This window comes from Pseudophryne corroboree, chromosome 1, assembly GCF_028390025.1.
Source record: "Pseudophryne corroboree isolate aPseCor3 chromosome 1, aPseCor3.hap2, whole genome shotgun sequence".
In the NCBI taxonomy this organism is placed as follows: domain Eukaryota; kingdom Metazoa; phylum Chordata; class Amphibia; order Anura; family Myobatrachidae; genus Pseudophryne; species Pseudophryne corroboree.
The window spans coordinates 1014883993-1014908811 of NC_086444.1; the positions used below are offsets into that span (position 1 = coordinate 1014883993).

Consider the following 24819-nt stretch of genomic DNA (forward strand, 5'->3'; position numbering starts at 1 on the left):
CATGTGCAGAGAGAGTTAGATTTGGGTGGGGTGTCTTCAAACCGAAATCTAAATTGCAGTGTAGAAATTAAGCAGCCGCAGAAACAATATAACACACCCAACTCTAACTCAATTAGAGGGCCGTGACTCCCGGCAATGAAGTCCATTGTGGCAGTTCTTGGCGAATACTGAGTGGTCTGTTGAGATTCTGCAAGTGCTAACCCTTGTCTGACTGCATCCAGTTTCCTAATAAGGGCCAATGTGGAGTATAAAGGGCAACTTTCTGTTTCCAGCACTTTTATGCAAACCACTATAAATGGTATAATTAATGAGATTAACACCCATTTTATTTTTAAAGAACACAATGCATTGCTTTATGACTGAGAGACAAATGACAATGAAAAGTGCCTTTGTACACGTGCTTCCTCTTACTATGCACTTAATGTGGAGGATGATAATGTGGAGCTGGAGGATATGTAGCTTCCTCCACCTTGTTTCACTTTGATTTCTTTGAAATTCACATTTGTTTTGCTTCGAATATCCGTCCTGCCTGTGTCAATAGGGAACACAATATCAGCAAAAAATATTGCAAAGCACTGTTGCTAGTATTAATATTCTTGAATAAGATCAAGTGGGGCTCGTAACAAAGGCAAGTTTTAACGATATAACTCAAAAGATATTCCAATGCGGAACAAAAACACATTATAGCTCTCACATAGCGTATGGTTTCCCTACCCACCAACTATTAGGCTCCACCCACTGCACTAACTGCTGTAAAAGTCAACATTCCCATTCTCAATCACCTACAAAAGGCCTGGCCAACCTGTGTCTCTCCAGCTGTTGTGAAACTACAAGGCACAGCATGCTCTGCCACAGCTTTGCTATTAGGGAAAGCTAAAACTGTGGCAGGGCTTGCTGGGATATGTCGTTTCACAACAGATGAGGAGCCACAGGTTGGCCAGGCCTGGCCTACAATCTCTATACCACTATGTTAAACTCTCTGCGCTCCAATTTCACAAAGCCTTCACATACCCAGAGAAATCTCAGGTCTGTTCATTTTCAATAATCCTCCACCTCTCTGCAAGAATATCTCTGTCCAATGAAAGAGACATCTGCATTGTCCATAAGCTCAGGCATGGCCCACTAAATAAAAAATTGCCTTCTAAAATTCTCCTGTAAGGTAGAACATAATTGGCAAAAGACATATGACGTCTTCAAATATAATGATATTTAACTCTCCTACTGCTTTACTCTGGACACTGCCAAAGAAACTGTCAATCTCTCATCTCTTCTCCAGCTAGCAATCCACAAATGCCTCTATCTACTCAACCCTCAATCACTAGCACTGCCTTTGGTTCCTCTTATCTACAGTTACAACCAGGGGTATAGCCAGAACTTTGTGGGCCCCATAGCAACATGCTGAAGGGGCCCCTGTCGCAATGCTTCTAGAGAAACACTTCTCCGCAGCAGTTACTAATTTTATGACTCTGTAGGGCCAAATGGGACATACCGAAGGCTTGGTATAAAGTCCTCAATACAATACTGCGCAACTTATTCTGGTAAATAATATCACCGCCTACATAGTGGCTTTGTTACTGCTGAAGCTTATATATGGAACTTTTCACATTAAAATAAAATAAAATTGTGGAATACTGAGCCCCAAGATTGAAGATTTTGCTATACAGGGGTATATTCCATAAGCGTCAGGTCCTTTCCAACATGCAGTTGTCGGAATGGACCCGACAACCCCTATTCAATGGACGGCCAAATCCCACTGTTGGATTTGGCCATACCGGGTGGTCCTGTGCTGCTGCTGCTGTCAGCGGCTGCCGAGTGCGCTGACAGCAGCAGCTGCCGGGTGCGCTGGGCTGCAGCGGGGGGAGCTGGTTGGCTGCATGCGGCGGTGGGAGCTGCCACGGCGGCCGGCGGAGGTGATGTCTGTGGCGGCGGGGGGAGCTGGATGATTGTGGGGGAAGCTGAGCGGCTGCGTGCAACGGGGGGAGCTGCCATGGCGGCCGGCGGAGGTGATGTCTGTGGCGGCGGGGGGAGCTGGATGGTTGCGGGTGGAACTGGGCGGCTGCGTGCGGCGGGGGGAGCTGCCACGGACGGCCGGTGGTGGTGATGTCTGCGGCGGCAGGGGAGGCACTGCAGGGAGAGAGGTGCCTGGCCAGGGGACAGCCATCAAGGTACCTCTCATCCCCGATTCCCTTAGCCCGACGCACCGCTCCCCATCTCCTCACCTCAATCCGACTTGTTTTCAAGTTGGATTGAGTTTGTCGGAAACGGGGCTAAAACCTGTCGGGTTTCGCCCCGCTTCCGACAATTCGCGCTGTGCATGCCGACAGCATTCCGACAAGTTGGGTTTCCCGACTTGTCTGGAAAAATGGGGCCGTAATTAATAGGTCGAACCCCTTCCGACCTAAAACTGTCGGAAGCTGCCGTCTTTCCGACAAGACGGCAGCTTCCGACAGTTATTGAATATACCCCATAGTATTGATGCCAAGTTCAACCCTAGATTTCACACAAAACTTAACATTTGTTATGTTATCAGAGTGTTTGTTCCTAATTGTAAAATGCTATGAAGGTTGCTAATGTTACATGAATACAATTTAAAAATAACTCATAATAAGAATTTACTTACCGATAATTCTATTTCTCATAGTCCGTAGTGGATGCTGGGGACTCCGTCAGGACCATGGGGAATAGCGGCTCCGCAGGAGACAGGGCACATCTAAAGAAAGCTTTTAGGATCACATGGTGTGTACTGGCTCCTCCCCCTATGACCCTCCTCCAAGCCTCAGTTAGGTACTGTGCCCGGACGAGCGTACACAATAAGGAAGGATCTTGAATCCCGGGTAAGACTCATACCAGCCACACCAATCACACCGTACAACTTGTGATCTGAACCCAGTTAACAGTATGATAACAAACGAAGTAGCCTCTGAAAAGATGGCTCACAGCAATAATAATAACCCGATTTTTGTAACAATAACTATGTACAAGTATTGCAGACAATCCGCACTTGGGATGGGCGCCCAGCATCCACTACGGACTATGAGAAATAGAATTATCGGTAAGTAAATTCTTATTTTCTCTAACGTCCTAGTGGATGCTGGGGACTCCGTCAGGACCATGGGGATTATACCAAAGCTCCCAAACGGGCGGGAGAGTGCGGATGACTCTGCAGCACCGAATGAGAGAACTCCAGGTCCTCCTTAGCCAGAGTATCAAATTTGTAAAATTTTACAAACGTGTTCTCCCCTGACCACGTAGCTGCTCGGCAAAGTTGTAATGCCGAGACCCCTCGGGCAGCCGCCCAAGATGAGCCCACCTTCCTTGTGGAGTGGGCCTTTACAGATTTAGGCTGTGGCAGGCCTGCCACAGAATGTGCAAGTTGGATTGTGCTACAGATCCAACGCGCAATCGTCTGCTTAGACGCAGGAGCACCCATCTTGTTGGGTGCATACAATATAAACAACGAGTCAGATTTTCTGACTCCAGCTGTCCTTGAAATATATATTTTTAATGCTCTGACAACGTCCAGTAACTTGGAGTCCTCCAAGTCGCTAGTAGCCGCAGGCACCACAATAGGCTGGTTCAAGTGAAAAGCCGAAACCACCTTAGGGAGAAAATGAGGACGTGTCCGCAGTTCTGCCCTGTCCGAATGGAAAATCAGATATGGGCTTTTGTACGATAAAGCCGCCAACTCTGAAACTCTCCTGGCTGAAGCCAGGGCCAGTAGCAGGGTTACTTTCCATGTAAGATACTTTAAATCTACAGATTTGAGAGGCTCAAACCAATGAGATTTGAGAAAATTCAAAACTACGGGGCTGTATATGTAGTACACCCTTGACAAAAGTTTGTACTTCAGGCACTGAAGCCAATTCCTTCTGGAAGAAGATTGATAAGGCCGAAATTTGAACTTTAATAGACCCCAATTTGAGGCCCATAGACAATCCTGCCTGCAGGAAATGTAAGAATCGACCCAATTGAAATTCTTCCGTTGGGGCCTTCTTGGCTTCACACCACGCAACATATTTTCTCCAAATGCGGTGATAATGTTGTGCGGTCACTTCCTTCCTAGCCTTAATCAAGGTAGGAATAACTTCCTCTGGAATGCCCTTTTCTTTTAGAATCCGGCGTTCAACCGCCATGCCGTCAAACGCAGTCGCGGTAAGTCTTGGAACATACAAGGTCCCTGCTGAAGCAGATCCCTTCTTAGAGGTAGAGGCCACGGATCCTCCGTGAGCATCTCTTGAAGTTCCGGATACCAAGTTCTTCTTGGCCAATCCGGAGCCACTAGTATTGTTCTTACTCCCCTTTTCCGAATAATTCTCAGTACCTTTGGTATGAGAGGCAGAGGAGGAAACACATACACTGACTGGTACACCCATGGTGTTACCAGAGCGTCCACAGCTATTGCCTGAGGGTCTCTTGACCTGGCGCAATATCTGTCCAGTTTTTTGTTGAGGCGAGACGCCATCATATCCACCTTTGGTTTTTCCCAACGGTTCACAATCATGTGGAAAACTTCCGGATGAAGTCCCCACTCTCCCGGGTGAAGGTCGTGTCTGCTGAGGAAGTCTGCTTCCCAGTTGTCCACTCCCGAGGATGAACACTGCTGACAGTGCTATGACATGATTTTCCGCCCAGCGAAGAATCCTTGCAGCTTCTGTCATTGCTCTTCTGCTTCTCGTGCCGCCTTGTCTGTTTACGTGGGCGACTGCCGTGATGTTGTCCGACTGGATCAACACCGGCTGACCCTGAAGCAGCGGTTTTGCCAAGCTTAGAGCATTGTATATCGCTCTTAGCTCCAGTATATTTATGTGAAGAGACGTCTCCAGGTCTGACCATACACCCTGGAAGTTTCTTCCCTGTGTGACTGCTCCCCAGCCCCGTAGGCTGGCATCCGTAGTCACCAGGACCCAGTCCTGTATGCCGAACCTGCGGCCCTCTAACAGATGGGCACTCTGCAACCACCACAGGAGAGACAACCTTGTTCTTGGTGACAGTGTTATCCGCTGATGCATGTGCAGATGCGATCCGGACCATTTGTCCAGCAGATCCCACTGAAATGTTCGTGCATGGAATCTGCCGAATGGAATTGCTTCGTAAGAAGCCACCATCTTTCCCAGGACTCTTGTGCATTGATGTACTGACACAGTTCCTGGTTTTAGGAGGTTCCTGACCAGTTCGGATAACTCCCTTGCTTTCTCCTCCGGGAGAAACACCTTTTTCTGAACCGTGTCCAGAATCATTCCCAGGAACAGCAGACGTGTTGTCGGGGTCAATTGAGATTTTGGAAGATTCAGAATCCACCCGTGTTGCTGAAGCACTACTTGGGTTAGTGCTACACCGACTTCCAGCTGTTCTCTGGACTTTGCCCTTATCAGGAGATCGTCCAAGTAAGGGATAATTAATACGCCTTTTCTTCGTAGAAGAACCATCATTTCGGTCATTACCTTGGTAAAGACCCGAGGGGCCGTGGACAAACCAAACGGCAGCGTTTGAAACTGATAATGACAGTCTTGTATCACGAACCTGAGATACCCTTGGTGTGAGGGGTAAATTGGGACATGCAGATAAGCATCTTTTATGTCCAGGGACACCATGAAGTCCCCTTCTTCCAGATTCGCTATCACTGCTCTGAGTGACTCCATCTTGAACTTGAATTTCTGTATGTACAGGTTCAAGGATTTCAGATTTAGAATAGGTCTTACCGAACCGTCCGGCTTCGGTACCACAAATAGTGTGGAATAATACCCCTTTCCCTGTTGTAGGAGGGGTACCTTGACTATCACCTGCTGAGAATACAGCTTGTGAATGGCTTCCAATACCGTCGTCCTTTCTGAGGGAGACGTTGGTAAAGCAGACTTTAGGAACCGGCGAGGGGGAGACCTTTCGAACTCCAACATGTAACCCTGAGATACTATCTGCAGGATCCAAGGGTCCACCTGTGAGCGAGCCCACTGATTGCTGAAAATCTTTAGTCGACCCCCCACCGCTCCTGAGTCCGCTTGTAAAGCCCCAGCGTCATGCTGATGGCTTTGTAGAACCCGGGGCGGGCTTCTGGTCCTGGGCAGGGGCTGCTTGCTGCCCTCTCTTACCCTTTCCTCTGCCTCGCGGCAGATAAGACTGTCCTTTTGCTCGCTTGTTTTTATAGGAGCGAAAGGACTGCGGCTGAAAAGACGGTGTCTTTTTCTGTTGGGAGGGGGTCTGAGGTAAAAAAGTGGATTTGCCGGCAGTTGCCGTGGCCACCAGATCCGATAGACCGACCCCAAATAATTCCTCTCCTTTATATGGCAATACTTCCATATGCCTTTTGGAATCCGCATCACCTGACCACTGTCGCGTCCATAAACTTCTTCTGGCAGATATGGACATCGCACTTACTCTTGATGCTAGAGTACAAATATCCCTCTGAGCATCTCGCATATAAAGAAACGCATCCTTTAATTGCTCTAGAGTCAATAAAATACTGTCCCTATCCAGGGTATCAATATTTTCAGTCAGGGAATCCAACCACACTACCCCAGCACTGCACATCCAGGCTGAGGCTATTGCCGGTCGCAGTATAACACCAGTATGAGTGTATATACTTTTCAGGGTAGTTTCCAGCCTCCTATCCGCTGGATCCTTGAGGGCGGCCGTATCAGGAGACGGCAACGCCACTTGCTTTGATAAACGTGTGAGCGCCTTATCCACCCTAGGGGGTGTTTCCCAGCGCGTCCTAACCTCTGGTGGGAAAGGGTATAATGCCAATAACTTCTTAGAAATTAGCAGTTTTCTATCTGGGTTAACCCACGCTTCATCACACACGTCATTCAATTTCTCTGATTCTGGAAAAGCTACAGGTAGTTTTTTCACCCCCCACATAATACCCCTTTTTGAGGTACCAGCAGTATCAGAGATCTGCAAAGCCTCCTTCATTGCCGTGATCATATAACGTGTGGCCCTGTTGGAAAATACGTTTGTTTCTTCACCGTCGACACTAGATTCATCTGTGTCGGTACCCGTGTCGACTGACTGAGGTAAGGGACGTTTTACAGCCCCTGACGGTGTCTGAGACGCCTGAGCCGGTACTGACTGGTTTTCCGGCCGTCTCATTTCGTCTACTGACTTTTGTAATGTACTAACATTATCACGTAATTCCATAACTAAAGCCATCCATTCCGGTGTCGACTCCCTAGGGGGTGACATCACCATTACCGGCAATTGCTCTGCCTCCACACCAACATCGTCCTCATACATGTCGACACACACGTACCGACACACAGCAGCCACACAGGGAATGCTCTAATCGAAGACAGGACCCCCTTAGCCCTTTGGGGAGACAGAGGGAGAGTTTGCCAGCACACACCAAAAGCGCTATAAATGTATATAAACAACCCTAAAAGGTGTTGTTTTTGTTATAAGCGCTTTTAATATATAAATATCGCCAATTTATGCCCCCCTTCTCTTTGTTACCCTGTTTCTGTAGTGCAGTGCAGGGGAGAGTCCTGGGAGCCTTCCTCACAGCGGAGCTGAGCAGGAAAATGGCGCTGAGTGCTGAGGAGAATAAGCTCCGCCCCCTTTTCGGCTGGCTTTTCTCCCGGGTTTTGAGAAATCTGGCCTGGGTTAAATACATACATATAGCCTTAATGGCTATATGTGATGTATTCTTTGCCACTAAAGGTATTTAATATTGCTGCCCAGGGCGCCCCCAGCAGCGCCCTGCACCCTCCGTGACTGGTCAGTGAGAAGTGTGTAGCAACAATGGCGCACAGCTGCCGTGCTGTGCGCTACCTTCATGAAGACTGAAGAGTCTTCTGCCGCCTGTTTCCGGACCTCCGATCTTCAGCATCTGTAAGGGGGGTCGGCGGCGCGGCTCCGGGACGAACCCCAGGATGACCTGTGTTCCGACTCCCTCTGAAGCTATGTCCAGTAGCCTAAGACTCCAATCCATCCTGCACGCAGGTGAGCTGAAAATCTCTCCCCTAAGTCCCTCGATGCAGTGAGCCTGTTGCCAGCAGGACTCACTGAGATTTAAAACCTAAAAAAAAACTTTTTCTAAGCAGCTCTTTAGGAGAGCCACCTAGATTGCACCCTGCTCGGACGGGCACAAAAACCTAACTGAGGCTTGGAGGAGGGTCATAGGGGGAGGAGCCAGTACACACCATGTGATCCTAAAAGCTTTCTTTAGATGTGCCCTGTCTCCTGCGGAGCCGCTATTCCCCATGGTCCTGACGGAGTCCCCAGCATCCACTAGGACGTTAGAGAAAATAATATAATCATCACGCTTGAGTAATTCCTTCCAGATAGTTTTCACATTGGAAAGTTCCAGATCATCCCACAAATTTATTTTATCGAGCCTTAAGTGCAAGTATAATACATACGGGGACTGTCTCTGGTCTAACATTGAGCAATAGTGTTTAAATACAGTATGTTTCCATTATGTAAGAATCTGTTTCTACAAATGACAAATGAAAAGCATAAATAAATATATGTTGAGTACTGAAACAGAAAAATACATTGTGAAACAGTTATTTTACATTTGGATTTGAATATTGCAAAATATGTACAGGAAAACTTGTGTCCCTGTTCTTCCAAATCAATGAACCATGCAAGCAGGAATAGCATAAGGAATCAATTTCCAGAATCCATAATGCAGAATTATGAATACCTTGTGGGGCACAATAATCCTTACTACATAAACACAGCCATGGAAAGTGTGGCTAAGCTTTCCATTTATCAATGATGTCTTCTATTATAGGACCCAAATAAACTATTTAATTTTTTTTATCCCAAAATATCCGCTCAGGACAATGGCTAAGATATAGAGGCAGATGTATTAAGCCTGGAGAAATGATAAAGCAGTGATAAGTGCAAGGTGGTAACGCACCAGCCAATAAGCTCCAATATGTAAATTGACCGTTAGGAGCTGATTGGCTGGTGCATTATCACCTTCCACTTATCACTGCTTTATCACTTCTCCAGGCTTAATACATCTGCCCCATAGTCAGATTTGTAGAGGTTTGTTTGCACATCTGTAGGACTGCGTAAAAAAAACTTTTACAGACAACTGCTTGTAATGCCATGTGTATGAGAATGCAGCTGCTATTACTGACAAGGCTGTCACTCTACCACATTAAACATATCATTAAGTACTGTATGATGAACATTATCTGCCATTTTTATACGCACTGGAATTAGAGGACAAGGAGGATGAGGATCTGTCTGAGAGGCTGCTCATACTCTCGCTGTAATCAGGCGGAGGAGGGAGACGAATGGCGCGCTCACCCAAAGATGGCTTCACATTAAATCTTTCTAGATAAGAAAATAAAATTAGAATTGACCATTATATTTAGAGATATTTTAATAATAAATTAAAATCTATCAATGGGCTGGTGCAATGTCGGTTTATGTTGTCATAAGCCATAAAATTCTCTTCTACACATATGGGCCTATTTAGCAGTACAATGCCAGTGGATGGTTACACCACCCCACCTCGCGTGTGGATAGTCTGATTCAGCAAACACGTTGCAGATTTTTGGTCGGAATAACTGCACATGTCAGCAACTGTAAAACCTCTGCATAACATACTGCTTACCATCACCTTTGGGCTACCCCTTGATTACTTACAAATGTTCCTTTTCTTCCGAAAATATTGCTTGTTTGACCCTTATTTACATTTTTAAAAATAAATCATGACAGAATACATCGGGTCTGTCTTATTTCACATGTCACAGTTCTAGATTTTGAGATTGTTTTTTGAATACATACATAGCAATGTCCTTCTGCTCTAAAACCACTGCAAGACTAAACTAAAGTCACCCACTAATAGAGTTGGCTGCTGTCCGCTTTCTGCACTCTCTGATGTGGTCTTCATTACTTGTAATTAGGTCCTGAGCATTTTTTGGTTTGTTAGCAGAATCATGATCACTGTTGTAGCTACCCTGCATTTTGTATAGAACGCTGTGGTCTACCCAACTTCAACCACCTTACGTTTCACAATGTGCCCCACCCGCATGTATAACAAGTCGACTGTATGAGCCTTGCTTCGTACTGAAAGATATGTTTGACCACAATCTTCCTGCATCAGTTTAACAGGAGCCTAACATGACTAGTCCGCGCTGTTAGGAGACCCTGCTCCTCTCACTATCTTACTCTGCCTACCTACTATCATCATAATCATCAATGGACAGTCCACCACCACCCACAAGATCAGCAGACTGATCTACTGAAATAGTCTGTCAATATACCAGCTGCATTGGAAACACACACTGTCAATATGCTGTACTCACTTGGGTCGTCAATTCTCTCTTGCTGCCTCTGCTGCAAATGTAAATCTATCACCGCTTGAACTTTCTGTTTGTTGACAATAAGATCCGGCTCAGCCAAGATCTCGCTCAAGGTTATATTGTTTTTTATTGCTTTGGTAGCTGTTGACCTAGCAGCCATAGGCAGCTTCTCTTGATAATATCGATCTGTGAAGTCTACTTCATTATCCTGAATGGTTTTAACCCTTTAAAGAAAAATATAGCAAAATATAATTATAAATGAACATTTGTCATGACTAGTACTGAGCATACAGGTAAGCACACTGGCATGGGGTTCCCAGCCGAAGCCCAGCATCCCGCTTAGATCATACTCAGCGACTAAATTACAAACAGAAACTACTGTTGCCTATTTAACCCAAACACTATGGTGACATTCAAGTACAAAAAAACGGTATACAAGGATCATGTGATTCCATAATGGTCATGATACAAAGCATTCACCCCTGATGCTCTACATAATCTGACTGGTTATAGAACATATGGACCCACATTCTGGTATCCATAAGACTTTCTAGCAGATGTTACTCCCAAGCATCGCCAATGCTTTAACATTACAACTCCCTTGCTCAGGTGCTACTGGTCCTGTTTGCTGTGCTTACTTCCACCAACCACGACTGCAGACTGGGAAAGAGACCTGCTTAGCCCTGCCCCTTTTCATATAGCCTCAGCTACCAATCCCACCCCACAGCATCACTTGGCTAAACCCCAGCTACATGGCCTAATACTATATTAAACTCTCCAGGTCCCTATCAGTAAACCTACAGTAGACTCCATATTGTTTCCTGCTGTTCAGTTTCTAGTCATATTCATGCTTTAGATGTAATAAACACCATAATGGCTGATGTACCAGTGAAGTCTTAACTTAAAACTCAGATAACTTAACGCTAAAATAAAACCACACATACAGTAATTGTGGCAAAATAATTTTTTTGTTTATTTTAATTTAGATTTTGATTTAATTCTAATATACTTTTAATTTTACAGACGTGCCCTCATACACCTAGCATCAATGCGCAATGTGGCGCGAGATGCCTGGCGTGAGTGAGCCGCACTGAGTGATGAAGCGTCTTTTTGCACGAATGTGCGATGCAACTAAACTGCTTCATGAGATTACACTGATTAATTGAGCCAATTGTAAATATGTGTGCAACTGAGTCCCTGGGCCTGATGCATCATTGCTTGGAAAGTGATAAAAAGGAGAGTGAAAAAACTACCAGCCAATCAACTCCTTACTGCCATTTTTCAAACACAGCCTGTGACATGGCAGTTAATACCTGATTGGCTGGTACTTTTTTCACTCTCCATTTTATCACTTTCCAAGTGATGATGCATTTAGCCCTCAATCTGTATACTTGGTGTAACAAAAATATGTGGCCACTGCATCATGCATCATGTCACTTTGTATACAGATTCAGACTCAGAATCATCACGCACAGATGTACAAAAGTTGCAAATCAAATTAATCAGTACAGTCTTGTAAAATGCTTTATTCACATCGCATGGTAGATAAGATGGACAGTCGCACAAAAAAGGGCTTAGTGCAATTCGAGTTGCTCTTCCAGAGCAGGATCTGTACATATTTATATACATATGTCTTGCTGAAGTATCTATGCTCTTCTCATCCTGCTACTCTACTACCTTTCCTCTTGATTCTATGCCTCACAAAAATGTAAAACTCTGTCTCCGGTACTCATCCCAACCTTAACTAAAAATCTGTAATCTCTCTCTCTCCCTCTCTCTACTGGTTTCTTTCCATCACTGTTCTGGCCAAAACAAATTCCTACGAACTCTCTCTCAAACTACCATCCCATCTCTCAACTCCCATGCCCCTCCAAGGTACTTGAGAGACTTGAGTACACTTGCGTCACACACTATCTCCACACGCACAACTCAGGGTCAGACTGGGCCACAGGGGTACAGGGGAAAACACTGGTGAGCCCCACTGCCTGAGGGCCCACTCCTTCCTCTAGGGATCAGGTTCCAGACTGTGCACTGTATTATACATGGTAGATATGTTGCATTACACTGCACAAGACTATTGTGCATTTCATGCCTTTATGGAGGCTGGCCACGACCCCAAATAATATTGATTTGATCATGACAGAAAATTACAATTAAGCTCTCTTAAATTGTTTCCAAAAAATACAAAATTCAACTCAAAGAAACTAACACTAAACACTTTCATTAAAGACTCTATAGAAAAAATACTGTATTAATGTAATGTAACCATTAACAGACAGACAGACAGACAGACAGACAGACAGACAGACAGACAGACAGACAGACAGACAGGTAGATAGATAGATAGATAGATAGATAGATAGATAGACAGACAGACAGACAGACAGACAGACAGACAGACAGACAGACAGACAGACAGATAGATAGATAGATAGATAGATAGATAGATAGATAGATAGAGATAGAGGCCGTAATGTAGGCTGTAATAATTACCAAATTTGTCCTCACCTTCTGTTTGTTAGCATAACATACATTTCTTGTAAAAGTATTTCAGCTGCTCCCGGCTTGCAATGCATTGTTCCATCAATTAATTCCTTGGAAACATTTAATTTCCTCTTCGCAAAGAACTGTAAAAACGCATAAATTATTATCAAACCATAACATAATAAGAATTTTTGTCTGCACTAATGTTACAAGAAACTGTAATTGTATAGTAAATGCTAGCTTATTGTTTGGGAAGAATGATCTTTAGCACTGATTCTTTTCTTAAGGCTTAACAGAAAAATAGCTGACAGATTACCTTCTCCAGTTGTGACCAATTGCCTAATTTTGTGGCTAGTGAGGTTCCATTGTTATAAGAATGCAACTGGATGTCATCTGGGTAATACCAAGACATGATCTCAGCAGTGATGTATCCATTTGAAAAGTCTCTAAAAAACCAAAATACATTTTATTCCAGTTAAAGCTTGTACTACAACGCTGCGCAACAGCATCAGTTTCCAATCTGGCCACTCATGAGCGATGGACTGTAGACCAACAAATTTTATAATAGAAAGAAAGAAAGAAAGAAAGAAAGAAAGAAAGAAAGAAAGAAAGAAAGAAAGAAAGAAAGAAAGAAAGATAATGAGTAGTGATATAATTAGGATACTCTTCCTATGATAGCCAAACCCTGATTATGAGCCCATAGGGCCAGAGGCAAGATACTGACTTAGGGCCACTTTCCCTACCCGTCATAAGGATGTGCAGACACAGTAGTGTGGCTGGCCCCGAAAGCTGAAAGTAAGGTGATCACATTAGATATTACTTTACTTTTAAACATCCCAGGGATGGGCTCCTATCAGAGCCCTTGTTTCTGCATGTGTAGTTTGTTACTTACCAGTGATCAATAAAAACTTTTCAACACGATAAACGGCAATAATAAATTATAATGTCTAAAATCTCATAATTTATAAACAGGCCCCAGCATCTTCATCTACCATGCCTCCTTTTGACTAAGGGCCTTTTTCAGTACTGATCGTATCAGCAGGGGGCTACCCCTATTTCGTCGGGTCTGAGATGCGATTGTATCCTGGTGGCAATTAGCATGCTGAGCGGTCTTGCCCTGTGCTGGGCCGCCCCCAACCTGTGAGTGTTAGCAGTTGCAGTTTTGCTAAATTAGTTTATTTCCATTTAGCTCATAGATTTAAAAGCAGGCTACTTTTGTCTTTTAAATGATTGCCTCTTTAAAACTATGGGCTCCATTGCCAGGAATCACACACGTCCCTGCAACTCACAGGCATATATGGGTCAAGTTTCAGAGGGGATGCAGTCAATTTACCTACAATCAAAATCCCGACAGTCAAAATACCGACAACAATTGACCAATGGTCAAAATACTGACATGGTCAAAATACAGACATTTAAAATGACAACATGGTCAAAATACCGACAGGTCAAAAAATAAGAATTTACTTACCGATAATTCTATTTCTCGTAGTCCGTAGTGGATGCTGGGGACTCCGTCAGGACCATGGGGAATAGCGGCTCCGCAGGAGACAGGGCACAAAAGTAAAAGCTTTAGGATCAGGTGGTGTGCACTGGCTCCTCCCCCTATGACCCTCCTCCAAGCCTCAGTTAGGATACTGTGCCCGGACGAGCGTACACAATAAGGAAGGATTTTGAATCCCGGGTAAGACTCATACCAGCCACACCAATCACACTGTACAACCTGTGATCTGAATCCAGTTAACAGCATGATAACAGCGGAGCCTCTGAAAAGATGGCTCACAACAATAATAACCCGATTTTTGTAACAATAACTATGTACAAGTATTGCAGACAATCCGCACTTGGGATGGGCGCCCAGCATCCACTACGGACTACGAGAAATAGAATTATCGGTAAGTAAATTCTTATTTTCTCTGACGTCCTAAGTGGATGCTGGGGACTCCGTCAGGACCATGGGGATTATACCAAAGCTCCCAAACGGGCGGGAGAGTGCGGATGACTCTGCAGCACCGAGTGAGAGAACTCCAGGTCCTCCTCAGCCAGGGTGTGCCCCTGACCAAGTAGCAGCTCGGCAAAGTTGTAAAGCCGAGACCCCTCGGGCAGCCGCCCAAGATGAGCCCACCTTCCTTGTGGAATGGGCATTTACATATTTTGGCTGTGGCAGGCCTGCCACAGAATGTGCAAGCTGAATTGTACTACACATCCAACTAGCAATCGTCTGCTTAGAAGCAAGAGCACCCAGCTTGTTGGGTGCATACAGGATAATAGCAAGTCAGTTTTCCTGACTCCAGCCGTCCTGGAAACCTATATTTTCAGGGCCCTGACAACATCTAGCAACTTGGAGTCCTCCAAGTCCCTAGTAGCCGCAGGTACCACAATAAGCTGGTTCAGGTGAAACGCTGACACCACCTTAGGGAGAAACTGGGGACGAGTCCGCAGCTCTGCCCTGTCCGAATGGACAATCAGATATGGGCTTTTGTGAGACAAAGCCGCCAATTCTGACACTCGCCTGGCCGAGGCCAGGGCCAACATCATGGTCACTTTCCATGTGAGATATTTCAAATCCACAGATTTGAGCGGTTTAAACCAATGTGATTTGAGGAATCCCAGAACTACGTTGAGATCCCACAGTGCCACTGGAGGCACAAAAGGGGGTTGTATATGCAGTACTCCCTTGACAAACTTCTGGACTTCAGGAACTGAAGCCAATTCTTTCTGGAAGAAAATCGACAGGGCCGAAATTTGAACCTTAATGGACCCCAATTTGAGGCCCATAGACACTCCTGTTTGCAGGAAATGCAGGAATCGACCGAGTTGAAATTTCTTCGTGGGGCCTTCCTGGCCTCACACCACGCAACATATTTTCGCCACATGTGGTGATAATGTTGTGCGGTCACCTCCTTCCTGGCTTTGACCAGGGTAGGAATGACCTCTTCCGGAATGCCTTTTTCCCTTAGGATCCGGCGTTCAACCGTCATGCCGTCAAACGCAGCCGCGGTAAGTCTTGGAACAGACATGGTACTTGCTGAAGCAAGTCCCTTCTTAGCGGCAGAGGCCATGAGTCCTCTGTGAGCATCTCTTGAAGTTCCGGGTACCAAGTCCTTCTTGGCCAATCCGGAGCCACGAGTATAGTTCTTACTCCTCTACGTCTTATAATTCTCAGTACCTTAGGTATGAGAAGCAGAGGAGGGAACACATACACTGACTGGTACACCCACGGTGTTACCAGAACGTCCACAGCTATTGCCTGAGGGTCTCTTGACCTGGCGCAATACCTGTCCAGTTTTTTGTTCAGGCGGGACGCCATCATGTCCACCTTTGGTCTTTCCCAACGGTTCACAATCATGTGGAAGACTTCCCGATGAAGTCCCCACTCTCCCGGGTGGAGGTCGTGCTGAGGAAGTCTGCTTCCCAGTTGTCCACTCCCGGAATGAACACTGCTGACAGTGCTATCACATGATTTTCCGCCCAGCGAAGAATCCTTGCAGTTTCTGCCATTGCCCTCCTGCTTCTTGTGCCGCCCTGTCTGTTTACGTGGGCGACTGCCGTGATGTTGTCCCACTGGATCAATACCGGCTGACCTTGAAGCAGAGGTCTTGCTAAGCTTAGAGCATTGTAAATTGCTCTTAGCTCCAGTATATTTATGTGGAGAGAAGTCTCCAGACTTGATCACAGTCCCTGGAAATTTTTTCCTTGTGTGACTGCTCCCCAGCCTTTCAGGCTGGCATCCGTGGTCACCAGGACCCAGTCCTGAATGCCGAATCTGTGGCCCTTTAGTAGATGAGCACTCTGCAGCCACCACAGAAGAGACACCCTTGTCTTTGGATACAGGGTTATCCGCTGATGCATCTGAAGATGCGATCCGGACCATTTTTCCAGCAGATCCCACTGAAAAGTTCTTGCGTGAAATCTGCCGAATGGAATCGCTTCGTAAGAAGCCACCATTTTTCCCAGGACCCTTGTGCAATGATGCACTGACACTTTTCCTGGTTTTAGGAGGTTCCTGACTAGCTCGGATAACTCCCTGGCTTTCTCCTCCGGGAGAAACACCTTTTTCTGGACTGTGTCCAGAATCATCCCTAGGAACAGCAGACGTGTCGTCGGAGACAGCTGCGATTTTGGAATATTTAGAATCCACCCGTGCTGTCGTAGAACTACTTGAGATAGTGCTACTCCGACCTCCAACTGTTCTCTGGACCTTGCCCTTATCAGGAGATCGTCCAAGTAAGGGATAATTAAGACGCCTTTTCTTCGAAGAATAATCATCATTTCGGCCATTACCTTGGTAAAGACCCGGGGTGCCGTGGACAATCCAAACGGCAGCGTCTGAAACTGATAGTGACAGTTTTGTACCACGAACCTGAGGTACCCTTGGTGAGAAGGGCAAATTGGGACATGGAGGTAAGCATCCTTGATGTCCAGGGACACCATATAGTCCCCTTCTTCCTGGTTCGCTATCACTGCTCTGAGTGACTCCATCTTGATTTGAACCTTTGTATGTAAGTGTTCAAATATTTCAGATTTAGAATAGGTCTCACCGAGCCGTCTGGCTTCAGTACCACAATATAGTGTGGAATAATACCCCTTTCCTTGTTGTAGGAGGGGTACTTTGATTATCACCTGCTGGGAATACAGCTTGTGAATTGTTTCCAATACTGCCTCCCTGTCGGAGGGAGACGTTGGTAAAGCAGACTTCAGGAACCTGCGAGGGGGAGACGTCTCGAATTTCCAATCTGTACCCCTGGGATACTACATGTAGGATCCAGGGGTCCACTTGCGAGTGAGCCCACTGCGCGCTGAAACTCTTGAGACGACCCCCCACCGCACCTGAGTCCGCTTGTACGGCCCCAGCGTCATGCTGAGGACTTGGCAAAAGCGGTGGAGGGCTTCTGTTCCTGGGAATGGGCTGCCTGCTGCAGTCTTCTTCCCTTTCCTCTATCCCTGGGCAGATATGACTGGCCTTTTGCCTGCTTGCCCTTATGGGAACGAAAGGACTGAGGCTGAAAAGACGGTGTCTTTTTCTGCTGAGATGTGACTTGGGGTAAAAAAGGTGGATTTTCCAGCTGTTGCCGTGGCCACCAGGTCCGATGGACCGACCCCAAATAACTCCTCCCCTTTATACGGCAATACTTCCATGTGCCGTTTGGAATCTGCATCACCTGACCACTGTCGTGTCCATAAACATCTTCTGGCAGATATGGACATCGCACTTACTCTTGATGCCAGAGTGCAAATATCCCTCTGTGCATCTCGCATATATAGAAATGCATCCTTTAAATGCTCTATAGTCAATAAAATACTGTCCCTGTCAAGGGTATCAATATTTTCAGTCAGGGTATCCGACCAAGCCACCCCAGCGCTGCACATCCAGGCTGAGGCGATCGCTGGTCGCAGTATAACATCAGTATGTGTGTATATACTTTTTAGGATATTTTCCAGCCTCCTATCAGCTGGCTCCTTGAGGGCGGCCGTATCTGGAGACGGTAACGCCACTTGTTTTGATAAGCGTGTGAGCGCCTTATCCACCCTAAGGGGTGTTTCCCAACGCGCCCTAACTTCTGGCGGGAAAGGGTATAACGCCAATAATTTTCTATCGGGGGAAACCCACGCATCATCACACACTTCATTTAATTTATCTGATTCAGGAAAAACTACAGGTAGTTTTTTTACACCCCACATAATACCCTCTTTTGTGGTACTTGTAGTATCAGAAATATGTAACACCTCCTTCATTGCCCTTAACATGTAACGTGTGGCCCAAATGGAAAATACGTTTGTTTCTTCACCGTCGACACTGGAGTCAGTGTCCGTGTCTGTGTCTGTGTCGACCGACTGAGGTAAATGGGCGTTTTAAAGCCCCTGACGGTGTTTGAGACGCCTGGACAGGTACTAATTGGTTTGCCGGCCGTCTCATGTCGTCAACCGACCTTGCAGCGTGTTGACATTATCACGTAATTCCCTAAAAAAGCCATCCATTCCGGTGTCGACTCCCTAGAGAGTGACATCACCATTACAGGCAATTGCTCCGCCTCCTCACCAACATCGTCCTCATACATGTCGACACACACGTACCGACACACAGCACACACACAGGGAATGCTCTGATAGAGGACAGGACCCCACTAGCCCTTTGGGGAGACAGAGGGAGAGTTTGCCAGCACACACCAAGACGCTATATTATACAGGGACAACCTTATATAAGTGTTTTCCCTTATAGCATCTTAATATATAATAATATCGCCAAATAAGTGCCCCCCCTCTCTGTTTTAACCCTGTTTCTGTAGTGCAGTGCAGGGGAGAGCCTGGGAGCCTTCCTAGCAGCGGAGCTGTGTAGGAAAATGGCGCTGTGTGCTGAGGAGAATAGGCCCCGCCCCCTTTTCGGTGGGCTTCTTCTCCCGTTTTTCTGACAACCTGGCAGGGGTTAAATACATCCATATAGCCCCAGGGGCTATATGTGATGTATTTTTAGCCAGCATAGGTACTTTCATTGCTGCCCAGGGCGCCCCCCCAAGCGCCCTGCACCCTCAGTGACCGTTGGTGTGAAGTGTGCTGAGAGCAATGGCGCACAGCTGCAGTGCTGTGCGCTACCTCATGAAGACTGAGAAGTCTTCAGCCGCCGATTTCTGGACCTCTTCTCTCTTCAGCATCTGCAAGGGGTCGGCAGCGCGGCTCCGGTGACCCATCCAGGCTGTACCTGTGATTGTCCCTCTGGAGCTAGTGTCCAGTAGCCTAAGAAGCCAATCCATCCTGCACGCAGGTGAGTTCACTTCTTCTCCCCTAAGTCCCTCGTTGCAGTGAGCCTGTTGCCAGCAGGACTCACTGAAAATAAAAAACCTAACAAAACTTTTACTCTAAGCAGCTCTTTAGGAGAGCCACCTAGATTGCACCCTTCTCGGCCGGGCACAAAAACCTAACTGAGGCTTGGAGGAGGGTCATAGGGGGAGGAGCCAGTGCACACCACCTGATCCTAAAGCTTTTACTTTTGTGCCCTGTCTCCTGCGGAGCCGCTATTCCCCATGGTCCTGACGGAGTCCCGAGCATCCACTTAGGACGTCAGAGAAAATCGACATGAGATTTTCATAAATTTTTTTTATTGAAACTTACTTATTCATACTATGGAGGGGGAATATAATAGTGTGCCGAGCGCAACGAGGCACCATGCCCACGCGAGGGGACGTAGTACACCATTTTGACCTATGTCAAAATACACACACAAAAAGCACCTTTTAAACATGTGTCGACTTTTTGACTTGTCTACATTTGACATGTCGGTATTTTGACCGTGACGACATTTTAAATGTCCGTATTTTGACCATGTCGGTATTTTCACCTTGTCTGTATTTTGACCGTCGGAATATTGATTGGGGATGCGGTCGTTAGGTCGACCACTGAAGTTCAACATGCATTAGGTCGACATAGTCATTAGGTCGACATGGTCATTAGGTTGACAGGTCAAGAGGTCAACATGAGTTTTTCAATTTATAATTTTTTTGGACTTTTTCATACTTGACGATCCACGTGGACTACAATTGGGAACGGTAACCTGTGCCGAGCGCAGCGAGGCACCTTGCCTGAAACATGGCGAACAACGCGGGCCATGCGAGGGGACACGGTGCACAAATTGGGGTTCCCCATCACTTTACAATGAAAACGACACCCAAAAAAGTCCAAAAACCCATGTCGACCTTTTGACCTGTCGACCTAGTACATGTTGACCTAATTACCATGTCGACCTATTGCCCCTGTTGACCTAATGCATGTCGACCTTCAGTGGTTGACCTAATGACTGTCGACCTAAGTTGAGGCGACCCAACGACCCATACCCTTTTGATTGTAGGTAAATCATACTGATCCCATTTCAGAGCACTACTGCTAACCTAGCACTACATTATGATGTGCACATTTTTTCATGTCCTTTCTTTGACATGATTTATTCTCTTTTATTCAGGGCAGTCCTGTTCTCACAGCTGCTACTGTATATACACTGGCGTGCGCAGCACATTTTATTAGGGGGTGCACCGTCTGAGGGATGTGTCTAGCACCACCTTTTGGGCGTGTCTAGCACCATCTATTGATGGTCAACGCATATAAAATATCCACCTTTGTACCAATCCTAATAAAGCAGATACATTGTCAGATGTTGCGTTGTGCACCAAACAAACACCCCTGATGGCACTCACTGCAATTACAGTGCTCCTCCTCAGCCTGGTCTGGCTCCCCCTCTCTTTCCCCTGCAAGCTGCAGCAGCTTACTTACAAGTCAGTCCCTCACTGACACTGACAGTCGTAGACTAGTATTGCCGCTGCTGGAAAAACAAGGGACGTGTCAATGTTGCTGCCGACTGCCTGCCAGTATTGAATTTGTCTTCCTAAGAGGAACGCTGGCTGCATGCTGCTCCTTATCAGTGGCTGGCGTTGGCATAGCATAGAAGGAGAGAGGTGGGCATGTGGCGGGTGTGACCGGTGGGCATGCGAGCAGCATGACGTAATAACGTCACATCACACTGGAGGTGGAGCTGGGAATTTGAAAGCCGATGTCAGTGGCACCCTTGATTAACCCAGGCTTCCGATCGGTAATGCAGTCCTGACAGGGTGCAGCGCAGAGGGGACAGTAATCAGCCTGCTCGGTGATTGCTGCATCAGGCATGTAAGATCGGGGTGCCAGACATTAGGGGGTGCCTGTGCGCACCAGGCACTCCCCCTGCGCACACCTATGTGTATATACAGTATTTGTCCTGGTATGAATTCTCATGGCCTAATTCAAAAGTGGATACATCTATATGTGCAGCGCGACTGTGACTATATATACTAATGCCGCAGCTGATGGGCACCCTACTGAGATGCCCACTGGCTGCATCATTAATCTGCTGCTGTGTGCAAAAAGACACACCATCGGTCGCACATCAGTCGCCATCGGACATTGTACAAGCCCTATGGAGGCACAGAATTTCCATCAGAACAAAAGATGCAGTCGCTGGCGGTGTCACCTCCACGACTTGCACATGCTTGGCTAGTCACCACCATTACCTCCCCAGGATCGCCCAACAAAATTGCCCCGTTCTGTGTCCGATTTATTCTGCGACTCCAGGAGGTAACCAACGTGCCCTGTGTGGCTCGGACCCATTTACATACTAAAAACATTGGCCACTTGCGTCCGCATCAACACTGCATCCACCTCTGAATGAGGCCCACAATGTCCTGTACAAGGGGCCAAGGGCAACAAGTGATGTACTAAAGAACCTGGAAAGATATATGTATATAGCATCAATATCCATTAAAGTGACTAGCAGGGCCGTAACTAGGTGTGTGCAAAGTGGGCTTTGCACACAGCGCACTCGTAGAGGGAGCGCATCTTGCTGGTGATGAAGAGTCCCCCACTGCGCTGCGAGGACAGCCAGGAGTCATGGCACTAAATATAGTAGGCGGCATGACAGTTATAAAATGTGGCTTATTATATGCATGGCCGCCCGGTCTGGCTATCCCCATGCCTGCTGAGCAGTCCCGCCTCCCACTCTACACTCCCACCGCCTCTCTCTGTTATCTCCTCCCCCCCCCCCCCACCATGCCGGTGCGGGCGCGACATCATCGCACACGGCATTCTGGGAGCGGACGCGGTGGTGGAAGAAGACCGAGGAGCTGTGAAGATCAAGGTGCGGCGAGTGGTCACCAGCGGCGGTGTGTGGTAAACAAGGAACGGAGAAGATCGACGAGCAGCAGCAGCCCCAACGGCGGCGCGGGATTGCCGAGGAGCGGAGCAGATCGACGAGCAGCAGCGACGGTCCCCACCCGCCCTCTAGCACCAGCCAGGTCTGCAGCCATCCTGCGCCTCTGGTACTGAGGAGGAGTCACCAGCAGCAGCACAGCTCAGAGCCAGTTTCAGCACTGCAGGGAGACCAGGGTGAGTGCAGATGTACAGTATATATGCCCTGACTGACTCTCACTCTTTCTGTCCTCTCTCTCTCTCTCTCTCTTCTGTCTGCCGCAATGAGTAAAAAGGGGGACTGTCTGCCGTAATGTGTAAAAAGGGGGGCGCTGTCTGCCGTAATGTGTAAAATAAGAATTTACTCACCGGTAATTCTATTTCTCGTAGTCCGTAGTGGATGCTGGGGACTCCGTAAGGACCATGGGGAATAGACGGCTCCGCAGGAGACTGGGCACATCTAAAGAAAGATTTAGGACTATCTGGTGTGCACTGGCTCCTCCCCCTATGACCCTCCTCCAAGCCTCAGTTAGGAACTGTGCCCGGAAGAGCTGACACAATAAGGAAGGATTTTTGAATCCCGGGTAAGACTCATACCAGCCACACCAATCACACCATATAACACGTGATAGGAACCCCGGTTAACAGTATGATAACAAATGGAGCCTCTGAAGAGATGGCTCACAACAAAACACGATTTTTGTAACAATAACTATGTACAGGTATTGCAGACAATCCGCACTTGGGATGGGCGCCCAGCATCCACTACGGACTACGAGAAATAGAATTACCGGTGAGTAAATTCTTATTTTCTCTGACGTCCTAGTGGATGCTGGGGACTCCGTAAGGACCATGGGGATTATACCAAAGCTCCCAAACGGGCGGGAGAGTGCGGATGACTCTGCAGCACCGAATGAGAGAATTCCAGGTCCTCCTCAGCCAGGGTATCAAATTTGTAGAATTTTGCAAACGTGTTTGCCCCCGACCAAGTAGCTGCTCGGCAAAGTTGTAAAGCCGAGACCCCTCGGGCAGCCGCCCAAGATGAGCCCACCTTCCGTGTGGAATGGGCTTTTACAGATTTAGGCTGCGGTAAGCCTACCGCAGAATGCGCCAGCTGAATAGTGCTACAAATCCAGCGCGCAATAGACTGCTTAGAAGCAGGAGCACCCAGCTTGGTGGGTGCATACAGGATAAACAGCGAGTCAGTCTTTCTGACTCCAGCCGTCCGGGAAATATAAATTTTTAGGGCCCTGACTACGTCCAGCAACTTGGAATCCTCCAAGTCCCTAGTAGCCGCAGGCACCACAATAGGTTGGTTCAAGTGAAAAGCTGAGACCACCTTTGGGAGACACTGAGGACGAGTCCTCAATTTTGCCCTATCCATATGGAAAATCAGATAAGGGCTTTTACAAGACAAAGCCGCCAATTCTGAAACCCGCCTGGCCGACGCCAAGGCCAACAGCATGACCACTTTCCACGTGAGATATTTTAAATCCACAGTCTTAAGTGGTTCGAACCAATGTGATTTCAGGAATGCCAAAACCACATTGAGATCCCAAGGTGCCACTGGGGGCACAAAAGGAGGCTGAATATGCAGTACTCCTTTGACAAAAGTCTGAACTTCGGGCAGTGAAGCCAGTTCTTTTTGGAAGAAAATCGACAGAGCCGAAATCTGGACCTTTATGGACCCCAATTTGAGGCCCAACGTCACCCCTGCTTGCAGGAAGTGCAGGAATCGACCCAGTTGAAATTCCTCCGTCGGGGCCTTCATGGCCTCACACCAAGCAACATATTTTCGCCAAATGCGGTGATAATGTCTTGCGGTGACATCCTTCCTGGCTTTGATCAGGGTAGGGATGACTTTCTCCGGAATACCCTTTTCCTTCAGGATCCGGTGTTCAACCACCATGCCGTCAAACGCAGCCGCGGTAAGTCTTGGAACAGACAGGGTCCCTGCTGCAGCAGGTCTTGTCTGAGCGGCAGAGGCCAAGGGTCCTCTGTAAGCATCTCTTGAAGTTCCGGGTACCAAGCTCTTCTTGGCCAATCCGGAACCACGAGTATGGTTTTCACTCCTCGCCTTCTTATTATTCTCAGTACCTTGGGTATGAGAGGTAGAGGAGGAAACACATAAACCGACTGGTACACCCATGGTGTCACTAGAGCGTCCACCGCTATCGCCTGAGGGTCTCTTGACCGGGCGCAATATCTTTTCAACTTCTTGTTGAGGCGGAACGCCATCATGTCTACCTGTGGTTTTTCCCACCGGTTGACCAGCATTTGGAAGACTTCTGGATGAAGTCCCCATTCTCCCGGGTGGAGGTCGTGCCTGCTGAGGAAGTCTGCTTCCCAGTTGTCCACTCCCGGAATGAACACT

General features: G+C 47.1%; 1 protein-coding gene across 1 annotated transcript in view; it reads right to left on the bottom strand.

Annotated features, from left to right (window-relative positions):
- Positions 1-299: 299 nt before the first annotated feature.
- SPATA4 (spermatogenesis associated 4) overlaps positions 300-24819 on the bottom strand; it is a 38812-nt gene continuing 14292 nt past the window's right edge. Inside the window, exons 2-6 of the mRNA XM_063920658.1 lie at positions 13060-13189; positions 12768-12886; positions 10263-10483; positions 9163-9285; positions 300-529 (exon numbers count right to left, since the gene is read on the bottom strand). Of these exons, the coding sequence (XP_063776728.1) occupies positions 411-529; positions 9163-9285; positions 10263-10483; positions 12768-12886; positions 13060-13189 (712 nt within the window). The 3' untranslated portion in view covers positions 300-410. The remainder of the gene's footprint in view (positions 530-9162; positions 9286-10262; positions 10484-12767; positions 12887-13059; positions 13190-24819) is intronic.